This window comes from Saxophila tyrrhenica (genome assembly GCF_035928015.1).
Source record: "Saxophila tyrrhenica strain CCFEE 5935 chromosome Unknown scaffold_23, whole genome shotgun sequence".
In the NCBI taxonomy this organism is placed as follows: domain Eukaryota; kingdom Fungi; phylum Ascomycota; class Dothideomycetes; order Mycosphaerellales; family Extremaceae; genus Saxophila; species Saxophila tyrrhenica.
Window position 1 is genome coordinate 129,371 of NW_027041755.1, and position 10,855 is coordinate 140,225.

Below are 10,855 nucleotides of genomic sequence, written 5' to 3' on the forward strand. Positions count from 1 at the left end.
ATCTCTTCTTTAGACATTATTTTGCTTCCACTGACTTGCCAGAGCCCTTGTTCGAGGAGACCTTCTCACCCAGGACGGATCTATTGCATTTCGGCGACAGTACATCAACGATGAAGTGGCGACGATGGCACGCGACTCTGGACCAAGGCTCTGTTCGTTATGAGAACCACTTGTGACATGAGATCGCTTCCTTGTGATGGCAGGTCCTTGTATCTCAGTCCTAGGAACAGAGGTTCTCATGAGTTGCAGCTATATCCTTGCCGGTATGCCAACGAGGTTCCCTATGACTCCCTTCCACGAAACCGCCTGTCCACGACCAGTATAGGCCGTCGAACACCGGCTACATCCCTTTCCGCAACTGCATGAACGCCTCCAGAACGTCCCTGGGTTCCTCAACCAGCTTCGCCCTTGCGAGCCCAGCCTCGTGCAGTTCGCGGACTGCCCGAGCCTCCTCGTCATCTTCAGAGACCTCCATACTATGCGGGACAGCAATATAGGTACCGTTCACTTCGGTCTCAAGTCCTGGAACGACGAACGACAACCTTCCCTTCTGAACAGCTTGGGTGGGTCGTTCCTATAAGAAAGGACGTCAGCAGATCTGCAACTTCTGTCCAGAGCCTGTCCCTCGAGAACCTTACCTCTCGTGTGAACTTTCATACCCCCAAACCCTTCATGCTCCCCATCACCCTGAGAACTAAAGACCGCCGCGCCACTACCCTCCGAATCCGTAGCATTCATCACGAGCCCGCTCAAGCGCCGCAAATCCCCCAGACGCAAGTCTTCGGCATCAAACTGGAAGATCATCGCATGATCCGTGGGCGTCGTTGTGCGTTTGTCGATCAGCGCAATAGCGAGCCCGACTGCGGCGCCGATGTCGATGGGTGCGCTCAGCGCCGCGAGTACCAAGAGGGGCGGCAGAAAGGACATTGTGGCGGATTTGGGAGCGGTGGTGACGAGCTTGGAATGTGTGCGTTGGGAACTGGACTGTGATGTTCCTGTAATGTTCCTGTGATTTTGTGTCCCAGCCCGTCGATCTCAGCAGTGCCCCCACTCCAGCCGGGAATATTGACATGTGGGTTTTGTTATCTTGGTTGGGCGTTTCTTACCATTGCAACGTCCTGAGTGGATGAGCTGAAGTCTTTTCATTGCGGACAGTTAACTTGGCAAAGTGATTGAGCGAATAGTCCTCTATCCATTCATCATCTATGGCGACTGGCGGAGTATTGGCTCAACTTCTTTCAGGAGCATGATTAGAGCAGCCAGATTCGGTCTTTGCCACGTGCGTCTTTGGTTCCCACCTTGTTCATCCGTCCGTAGTTCCACCTCAACGTCAACGCGATCAGTCCAGTAGCGAAGGAGCAAGCTGCGCAAACGTAATTGCCAGTAGGATATCCAGTTTCTGCCTCGCTCGGTCGCCAGATCCACTGGGCGATAATCTGGCTTACGCCTGCCATGCTGTTGTTCACTGTCACCTCATCGTCAGCAAGCCGCCTGACTCCCTCTTCACCTTTCAATCGGATAGGATGGTGTACTCACTAGCAGTAGCGATAGCCATAGTAGTAAACGCCGGCACATTGCACGTCACCCACGCACTCAGCGGCCCCGAGCTCGGAAACGCCCCACAAGCGCACAGAAACAACATCCCGTACCTCTGCGCATATGCATCTTCTGGCAAAGACCCAGCAACGACCCATCCAATGCCTCCAAGCATGGAGGAGATGAAGATGTGCAGCCCGCGGGCGTTGTGGCGGTCCGCAGACCAGCCGAGGAAGAGGGAGACGAAGTAGCCGAGCACCCAGGGCGGAACGGTCATGAGTTGGGCTTTGATGCTGTCGAAGCCCAAGCCGGTCACGATGGTGGGGGTGAAGAAGGTGAGGGAGCCGAGGGGGACGCAGTCGGTTAGGTAGGCTAGGTAGTGGAGGAGCATGCCTAGAATACCCTGTGTCACTAGATATCGAAGAGCGGGGTTCGGGTGCCAGGTATGGACTCACGAGGAGAGCAGACAGTTTCCCAGACTTCGTGCTTCGTAGCGTGTTCTTTCGTATAACCACCACCTTTCACTGCGATCCGGCCTTCCACATACGCCTTGTCGTCCTCGCTCAAGAATTTCGCTCGAGCAGGATAGTCAGGCAGGAAGAAGATGACCAGCGCCACCGAGGCCACAGTGATGAGTCCTTCGATGATGAACAGCCAGCGGAAACCTTCGAGTCCAGCGTTGCCATTGAGATGACCGACCCCGTACGCAATACAGCCGCCAAAGGCTCCGGAAGCGGTCGCTGAAGCCAGAACAACGGCGATGCGGACCGAGCGTTCTTCGACCGGATACCACATCGCAATCAAATAAACTATTCCTTTACGCACGTAAGAAGAACTCGTCAGCAGAAGTCTTAGACAACGAGCCAGGAGCCGGCCTCATTGGAATCAGGAAGGCCGTATAGGGTTGTTCTGCGCGTGACAGAACGATGTAGATGAGGGATAGAGTTCTCGTCACGAGGCACTTACCAGGGAAGAAGCCGGCTTCGAAGACACCTTAGGACTGTCAGCCATCGTTGTAGCGCAGAGGAAAAGAGACCATACCAATGAAGAACCGCAGCACAACAACAGTAGTGTAGTTCTGCACGCCCGCAAATCCAATCGTAAACACCCCCCAACACCCCAGCAGCGTCCCCAACCAAATCGAAGGGCGAACATATCGTTTCATGATCCCTGCACCACCATCATGAGTATGAGCTTCCATCCCGTTTCCATCCTCCTTAACCCTTCAGAAATTAGGTTGGGTACGTACAATTACTCGGAACCTCGAACAAGAAATACGCCAACGAGAACAAGCTCACCGCCACCGCGTACCCGCTCGCCGTCGTGCCGGTCTGGTCCAGCAGGTCGTCGTTCGTCTCTTCGTTCAACACCTTAGAGTTCCCAATATTGCCTCTATCGAGGTAGTTCAGAAGATAGATCCAGGCGCAGAGCGGTAGGATATGCAAGTCCATGCGGCGGACTAGACGGCGAGAGCGCTGTCTGTCTTCGACGAAGCCCGCGCCTTCGAGAGTGACGTGCTCGACTTGTTGTTCGCCAGGGCGGTCGTTTTGGGAGGACTTCTCGCTGGGCGTGTCTGGGGTGGGGTCGTGTTTTTCCATGATAGCGATTGACCGTGAGTATTTAGGCGGAGGGAGATGAGTAAGGAGAAAGTACGAGACGTTAGAGACCACCTTCGGCCAATACAGCAAGGAAAAGTTGAATGAAGAGGTGAAGAAACCCACAGACCGTCCCAGAAAAAAAGACATCCTGTGCATCGCCCATGTCGATGATTACCCCCATCAAGCAAGCCCCGAAGCTCCAAACCCCCGGACCACATGGCCTTGTCCTACTGTCCTGTGTGGAGAATCTGTGGAGTTGGTATGCCGAAGAGAACAAATGAAGTCGAAGAAGTCGTCGGAGGAAGAGCACGAGATCGGCAAGAAAAATCTACTGGGGCAAGTCGGGCGGCTGGTATTGCCGGAGTGGAGGGGTGTGGGGGTTGTTCTCCGACGACGATCGAGCAGGTTCAGCGAGGAGTGTGTTAGAGCGGAGCAACGTGAAGGAGATAGGAGAGGGGAGGAAGAAGGGTGTGAGCCACTGTTGAGCTGGGCATAAACACTACATACACTTGACAGTATCAACACTTTCACTGTGAAGAAGCAACCTCCAACTCTCCCTCATCCGGATTCTCAGACCGCCAATGACCGAGCAGCACCCACCCTCCGCGCAGGCACGACCTCAATCTCATCCCCCTCATCCTCGTCCTCACTCTCCTCCCCCAACACCCCAGCCATGCTAACCACGTGCCCACCCTTTCCCCCACCCGCGCGGCCCTTCCCCGTTCCCATGGAGGGCTCATCAACCATATCGAGCGCCTGCAGCTTCGCCAACCTATTCTGCTCATCCATCGCCCTATTCTTCTGCTTCAACCGTGCAGACTTGTCCGTATCCGGTGCAAACGTCACGCTCTTCCCCGCCGTCCCACGCGCAGGGTGGTTGACAGCAGCGAACCCCGGGGCGTCCACGACTTCGTCGACATCCATCCACTCCCCATTCGCAGCATCATCGATCGCGCCTATCGTCACATCATCGAGCTCCATATCCCCCTCCGCATCAGCGTCGAGATCAATAGTTGTCGGCGGAGGCCTCACGCTCGGCCGCTTCCCCGCAGTCAGACTACTCTCGACCAAACTAGCAGATTTCCTCGATCTACCAACAAGACCATTCGCCTTCTTCGGGCGAGAAGAGCGGTCTTGATTCGTGCGATCGCGATATTCCGATGGCAGCTCGTCGGGGAACTCCTCCTCGGCATCGTCGCCGCGGCGTTGGAGGTAGTTCGGCAGACTACGGCGGTCTTTCGGTTTGCGGACGGCAGACGAGCCGGCGCGGGAGGCGGAGACGAGGATGAAGTCGTTGTCTGCGACGCCTTCGTCGTCGCTGCCGATGTCGACTTCCTCGTAGTCGACGTTGGGCGCGTTGCGGCCTTTGCGGTGAGCACCGCCGCCGCCGCCGCCGACTTTCTTCTGGGAAGTGTATTGCCGGTAGTTGTCGTCCTTTTCCACGGGGATGAGAGCTTTGCGCTGCCCGCCGACTACTACGTGGCCGCTTTGTTGGCGTTGCTGGTAGTATGCACGGGTATCTTTGGTCTTCTTGGGCTGGATGTCGCTCTTCAGCACCATCTCGCCGTCGTCTGCCTCTGTGGCTTCGGGTGCTGGTTGTGGCACGCCGTCATCCACTCCGCCATCCGCATCGGCTTCATCGCCGGCGGTCAGTGCAGCCTTGGCCGCTTGCTGTGCCATGATCTGAGCCAGCTTCTCACGAGGAATGAGTAGCCGCACCACCCTACGCTTCCCTCGAAGCGCAGCTGAGAGCATGATGAAGCGACCCTCCGCTTTCGCCTTGTCGAGCGCCTTCCGCTCCTTCTCCTTCTCGAACTGCCGCTGTGCCTCGTTTTTCGCCTTCGAAGCCGAGCTCGGCGCCATGCCATCAGCCAGGTCAAGACTGCGGAAGCCAGCAGCGGTCATTCTGGGTTTCTTCGACTTTGGACCTTTCGTCATGGCGATGTCTTCTCCTTCGGCGTCCTCTTCATCAGCCGGCCGCGACCGCTTGAAAGGCCTGAGACCGCCAACAAGCTCTTCGCTGCCGTCTCGCATGGGCTCGACACTCGTCGGGCGAGCAAAGCCAGGGTAGTTGTACGCGCCATTCGCTTCGTCAGGCTGAGGATACATGTTCGCCGGTGGTGGGACGTAGCCAGCGTGGCTGACAGGCGCATACCCGTCAGGTGCCTCGCCTGAATCTGAAGCTCTAGGCGCGCGTCCTGGCGTTGGCGCCTTGTTCGCCTGCTGCAGTCTGAGGGCGAAAGACTCGTCGTCTTCGTAGCCGTTATTTCCGGTAAGTGCAGGATCGATCGGTGGTGCCTCGGTCTCGATGTCTTCCATCTCCATCTGTGTCTCATCGACGCGGCTCTCGTCAACATTGTCCGCCTCCACATCCTCGTCTTCGAGTGTTGGGTCCGTCTCTTTGGCCTTCTGAGCCTCGAGTTGAGCTCTCTGCAGCCTCTTGCTCTGTGCGCGATTTGCCGGATCGTCCTCCTTCAGCCAATTGAGGTTGCTGACCGAGAAGTCCACCAAAGCTTCAACACTCCTGGCGTCTGCAACCTGCTTCGTGTCGTGGCCCAACAACGTGCCCTTCGGCTCATAAGGATTCATCTTCCCAGACGTCTTGCAAGCACCTGCAAAACAGATGCCAAGACAATGCGGACACTCCCAATCCTTGTCTTCCATGATCTCGATAGGCATCTTGTCCCAGCCCCTAAATAGCGAACCATAGCACCACCTCCGTTCACATTTTGTGCACTGCGCCATCTTCCAGTTCGGGTGGCGATGGCAGCAGACATGGCAAGGGCTGTTGTTGTTCAGCCAAGCTTTCGACCGCTTCTTCTGGGTTTTCTTGACGTTGCCGTTGTCGTCGACGATAATCTCCTCTTCCTCTTCGGCATCGCTCTTGGGCTCGCTGGAGGACTTGTGGACGTCCTTCCACGGTCTCTGCTTGAGCTGTTCTTTGCAAACTTGCGCGAGAGTCGTCTTGCCTAGCCGCTTCCGCTCTTCGTTGATCGGCAATGGAGTCTTGTCTGTGACCTGTCCGCCATCAAAGGCGATGATGAGCTTGCGCCACGTCTCATACTTGGCCGCCAGCTCTTTCCAACGGAACTGCTCCGCCCATTTCAGATTGCTGATGCAGGCGCAGCTGCGACCCATGGCATAGCAGTCCATGCAGACATCGTACGGGTCGCCTTCTCCGTCGCCGGTGTGGTGGCCAAGTACATCTTTGCAGGACGGACACGTCAGGAAGCGGTTGAAGATGTTCCCGCGGCAGTAAGCGCAAGTCACGTTTCCATCGAAGGGCAGATACTCGACCTGCTTTGGTGGGGCCTCGTCGGGGTTGAACATCTCGGAGAGGAGTATTTGTCTATAGAGGTTGAAAAGGCGCTTGAAGTCCTTGGCCAGTTGTTTGATCTTGGGGCTTGTCAAGAGCTGATGTGCGGCTTCCTGGTTGGGCATGCGAGACGCTTGAGTCTGCGCTAGTGTGAGCAGCCCACTGTACTTCTGCAGGGCGTAGTAGATGATGGCTTTGTTCTTGTATTGCTCGTCACGGCACACGATCCTGCTGCGTGGTAAGGCTTCGTTGAGTGCCATTTCAAGCGTCTCCACGGTCGTCCTATTCCAAGCCACCTTCATCGTTCTCGTTCCACGGTTCCAGACTTGATGCGGCGCGAGCGGGGGAATGAGGATGAAGTCTCCAGGGCGTTGCTCGACGACATATGTGTGGAAGGGCGCTTTCTTCCATGCCACAACCTGCGCGAAGTGGTTCTCAACTTCGATGTCATGGCCAAGCACACTCAACCAGTATTCAGACACCATGTGCCGTTCTTTCGACTCAGTCATGAACCAGATAGATGACCCAGGCTTCTCGGCTTTGCCGTCATCGTTCACTGTGTTACTCGCCTCCACCATGATATTCTGGCCAAGAGAAGCGCACATCTCGCGATGAGAAGGCGTGTATGTCCCTTCGTGTCCGATGTAGCACATCAAATTCTCCGCACGCATGTCCGGTGGTAGCGAGCTCATCAAGTCCCCTGCTCTTGCGATGCCCTTCCCCAGCCTCCGTCCTGACACGTTGCTTTCTGGCACTGCACCGGGTCCCCCAACATCGCCAGTGCTCTCGTTCAAGTAGTAGAGCATGCTCGGGATATGCTCTCTCAGCTTGTCCTGCCAGACAGGCGGGCAATCGATGTCCTTCAAGTACACCCTCTGTCTCTTCGGCTCTTTGTATGCGCCTGGCTTGCCGAAGAATTGGTTCGTGAGCATGCCCATGTTCGAGAGGTAATGCGCCATAGTCAATGGGAGGTTGTCCTTGCTCGTCAGGTTGCGCGAGTTCTCTTGCTTGTCCCCGCAATTGGACTCGAGCCATTTCGGGGTGAAGGTCCAGGGATCCAGGCGGTCCTCGAAGCCGTCGATGACCAGCGGCTTGCCTCCCACGATCACGTGGAGCAGTACGAGCTTCTCGAAGGCGGGCAGACCTTGCTGGTCGATCATATCAACACTGATGCGATCGACATAGCTGAACTTCTCCGTCGATTCCACGAGCGCTTTGAGGTCGAAGTCGGGGGAAATGGGCTCGAAGGAGGCGCGTGGCCGTGTCGCCGGCATCGCCACGGGGTTGTCTGTCTCGCGCGACAGCTGTGGTGGGCGGTATGCGAGGTGTTCGCGGTGTTCGAGGTATTGCTGGTTTCAACTCGCGGAGCAGATGCGCGACAAGTGCCGCTCATTTCGTCGCATAATATTGCCGTCGCGCTCTTATCCTTCGACTGCCGCCCAGACGAGCGCCCTCTGCACTCCTGCGCGACAGCTTCACGTGAAAGTGATATGAGTCGGAAGTGTTGTCGCGAAAGCGGCGGAGGCAGGTGCCCGCGAGTCAAAGTCCCGAGCTAGTGTGTGGCACGTGCACTCGGCGGTATAGCAACACAACTTCCAACCTCCTTCCTCTTTCGCGAAGAATGCCCAAATACGACAGTCATCAAGAGAAGCAAATTCTCGGTTCAACGTAAGTCAGACAGCCATACCACACTACTAGCACATGTTGAGGTAAGTTTTAGTTCCTGCTTCTCCATATCGTACATCCACCATGGCTTCACTCCCTCTATGCGTCTTTCCAACTCGCGGTCTTCAGTCGTCCTTTGCAAAGACCTCTAGACAACTGCAATGCATTCGTACTCAGCGTCTGAGCATGCCAGGCGGCGGCAACATCAAGCGGCAGGCGAAACAACCACCCTGGCGTATGCCTTCCACGCTCTCCCAGACTCGACACCATGCTACGCAATTACGAAAAGACCCGCCAGTTGCAAATGAAATAACGCGTCCGAGTCTTGCAGAAGCTCGTTCGCGTGCGCAAGCAGCCTACCAGCCTCCGACAACCGGCCTCATATCATACCTCCCATCCCGAATACTACCATACGCCGAGCTCATCCGTCTGGACAAACCGACAGGAACCTACTACCTCTACTTCCCCTGCCTCTTCAGCACTCTACTTGCTGCTCCTCTCACAAACCCTGTGACATCACCCTTGACAGTCCTGACCACCAGCGCCCTCTTCTTCGCCGGAGCGCTTGTCATGCGCGGCGCGGGCTGCACAGTCAACGATCTCTGGGACCGCAATCTGGACCCGTATGTCGCGCGCACCCGCTTACGCCCAATCGCTAGAGGAGCTATCACAGTCGAGCAAGCAGTGCCATTCCTCGGTTTCCAGCTGCTCACCGGTCTTGCGATCCTGCTGCAGTTTCCGACGCAATGCCTCTTCTACGGCATACCATCACTAATCCTCGTGGCAACCTACCCTCTGGCCAAACGAGTGACGAACTATCCACAGTTCGTACTGGGACTAACGTTCTCATGGGGCGCTATCATGGGATTCCCTGCCCTTGGCATTGATCTCCTTTCCAACACCTCATCCCTCATCTCGGCAGCTTGTCTTTACGGCTCCTGTATAGCCTGGACGGTGGTCTACGACATGATCTACGCCTACCAGGACATCCAAGATGACGTCGCCGCCGGTATCAAAAGCATAGCGCTGGCGCAGGAGAAGAACGCAAAAGCCTTCCTGAGTGCAGTAGCATGCGTGCAAGTCGCGGCGTTGGGAGCAGCGGGTTTTGCTGTGGGTGCAGGTCCGGTGTTCTATCTCGGCGCTTGCGGGGGTGCTGCTGCGACTGTGGGCTGGATGGTTGCTAAGGTCAACCTGAAGAGCGTCCCGGACTGCTGGAGGTGGTTCAAGAAGGGTGCGTGGTTCACTGGTGGTGCAGTATCACTGGGTCTGGCTGGCGAGTACCTGGCCGTGTACTTCGACTTGTATCCAGCAGACACCACCAAGTCTGACTTGGAAGTACACTCGGATAGGTGAAGAACAAACCATTTCTAAACCAACATCTACACGCAAGCCTTGTTTACGAAAATCGATACTCTCAGCGACCTAGCTTGCTGTACTGAGATTACGACAGCTGCTCAACACTACACCATTGCGTTGTGTCGACCGCGCTTGACTCTTGGACGCCCCACTTGTGCAACTAGCTTGAAAACTCTACTTCACAAACACATTGTGTTCTACATAGCCGCATCAGCAAAATACAAAGAAAGACAAAAACTGCCACGATGTCGAGACCAGACTACACGAGAACGTCTTCTACCAACCTCGGGGCCCGTGGAGGGTCTCGGGTGCTTGAAGGCAAATTGGCCATTGTTTGTATCACCCAATGCTCCGAAAGAACGTTGCTAACACCACAATTCGCAGATCACAGGAGCATCAAGGGGTTCGATATAAGCACAGCCGTCCACAACCACTCACGCAACTAACGAGGACCTCCTCCAACCAGGCATCGGCGCAGCAACCTCCCACAACCTCGCCTCCAAAGGCTGCTCCCTCGTCCTAAACTACACCTCCGACAGCTCAGCCCAACTCACCTGCGACCTCGCCACCACCCTCTCCCGCACCCACGGCGTGAAATGCATCACCGTGCAAGCCGACATGGGCACCGAAACCGGCCCCGCCCACATCATCACCACCACTCGCAACAACTTCGCCCACCCTAAGTCGGGCAAGCTCCAACTCGACATCATCGTCAACAACGCCGGCGTCGCGGGCAAAACTGCCATCGAAGACTGCACCGCTGAGGAATTCGCACGTCTCTACAACGTCAACGTCCGCGGCCCGCTGTTCCTCGTCAAAGCCACGCTGCCCTACCTCCCTACCGACCGGAGCGGCCGTATCGTCAATCTCAGCAGCGTAAGCGCCTCCCTCGGCTTCCACGAAGACGGGATGTACGGGGGTACCAAAGCCGCTTTGGAAGCGATGACGCGGACGTGGGCGCGGGAGTTGAGCGAGCGCTGCACGGTGAACGCTGTCAACCCGGGGCCGGTGGCGACGGACATGTATGCTGCCGCGCCGAAGGAGTTCCAGGCGGGGATGGCGGGATGGACGCGGAATACGCCGTTGGCGGCGATTAGGAAGGGGGTTGATCGCGAGGATTTGGTGGAGAATGCTGAGTTGGCTGGGGGGAGGCCGGTGAGTTGTGTGCTGTGCGAGAAGGGATGAGATGATCGCTAATGTGGTTGTAGGCCTACGATGCTGATGTAGCGGGAGTGGTAGCGATGCTGTGTACGCCGGATAGTGCCTGGTGCACGGGATCGGTCATCTGTGCCAATGGTGGTATGAAGTTCTCTGTGTGAAGTTGCTATGAGTTGCTTCTTCGAGCCGCTATGAATACAGAAGTCATTAGACATTATGCTATTCT

General features: G+C 56.3%; 5 protein-coding genes across 5 annotated transcripts; 1 reads left to right on the top strand and 4 right to left on the bottom strand.

Moving 5' to 3' along the window:
- Positions 1 to 340: 340 nt before the first annotated feature.
- LTR77_010433 (uncharacterized protein) lies at positions 341 to 927 on the bottom strand (the record flags this gene model as incomplete). Its single annotated transcript, XM_064807653.1, has 2 exons — positions 341 to 522; positions 639 to 927. The coding sequence occupies 2 exons, from the start codon at positions 925 to 927 to the stop codon at positions 341 to 343; spliced, it is 471 nt and encodes a 156-aa protein (XP_064654162.1).
- A 323-nt stretch (positions 928 to 1,250) lies between these two features.
- LTR77_010434 (uncharacterized protein) lies at positions 1,251 to 2,331 on the bottom strand (the record flags this gene model as incomplete). The annotated part of the gene is made up of 3 exons (XM_064807654.1): positions 1,251 to 1,507; positions 1,537 to 1,929; positions 1,992 to 2,331. The coding sequence occupies 3 exons, from the start codon at positions 2,329 to 2,331 to the stop codon at positions 1,251 to 1,253; spliced, it is 990 nt and encodes a 329-aa protein (XP_064654163.1).
- Positions 2,332 to 2,353: 22 nt separating this feature from the next.
- On the bottom strand, positions 2,354 to 3,134 carry LTR77_010435 (uncharacterized protein; the record flags this gene model as incomplete). The annotated part of the gene is made up of 3 exons (XM_064807655.1): positions 2,354 to 2,529; positions 2,578 to 2,706; positions 2,786 to 3,134. 3 exons carry the CDS (start codon positions 3,132 to 3,134, stop codon positions 2,354 to 2,356), a joined length of 654 nt encoding a protein of 217 aa, XP_064654164.1.
- A 570-nt stretch (positions 3,135 to 3,704) lies between these two features.
- LTR77_010436 (uncharacterized protein) lies at positions 3,705 to 7,724 on the bottom strand (the record flags this gene model as incomplete). Its single annotated transcript, XM_064807656.1, has 1 exon — positions 3,705 to 7,724. The coding sequence occupies one exon, from the start codon at positions 7,722 to 7,724 to the stop codon at positions 3,705 to 3,707; it is 4,020 nt and encodes a 1,339-aa protein (XP_064654165.1).
- Positions 7,725 to 8,199: 475 nt separating this feature from the next.
- Positions 8,200 to 10,790, top strand: COQ2 (Para-hydroxybenzoate--polyprenyltransferase, mitochondrial precursor (PHB:polyprenyltransferase); the record flags this gene model as incomplete). Its single annotated transcript, XM_064807657.1, has 3 exons — positions 8,200 to 9,346; positions 9,938 to 10,626; positions 10,680 to 10,790. The coding sequence occupies 3 exons, from the start codon at positions 8,200 to 8,202 to the stop codon at positions 10,788 to 10,790; spliced, it is 1,947 nt and encodes a 648-aa protein (XP_064654166.1).
- Between the last annotated feature and the right edge of the window lie 65 nt (positions 10,791 to 10,855).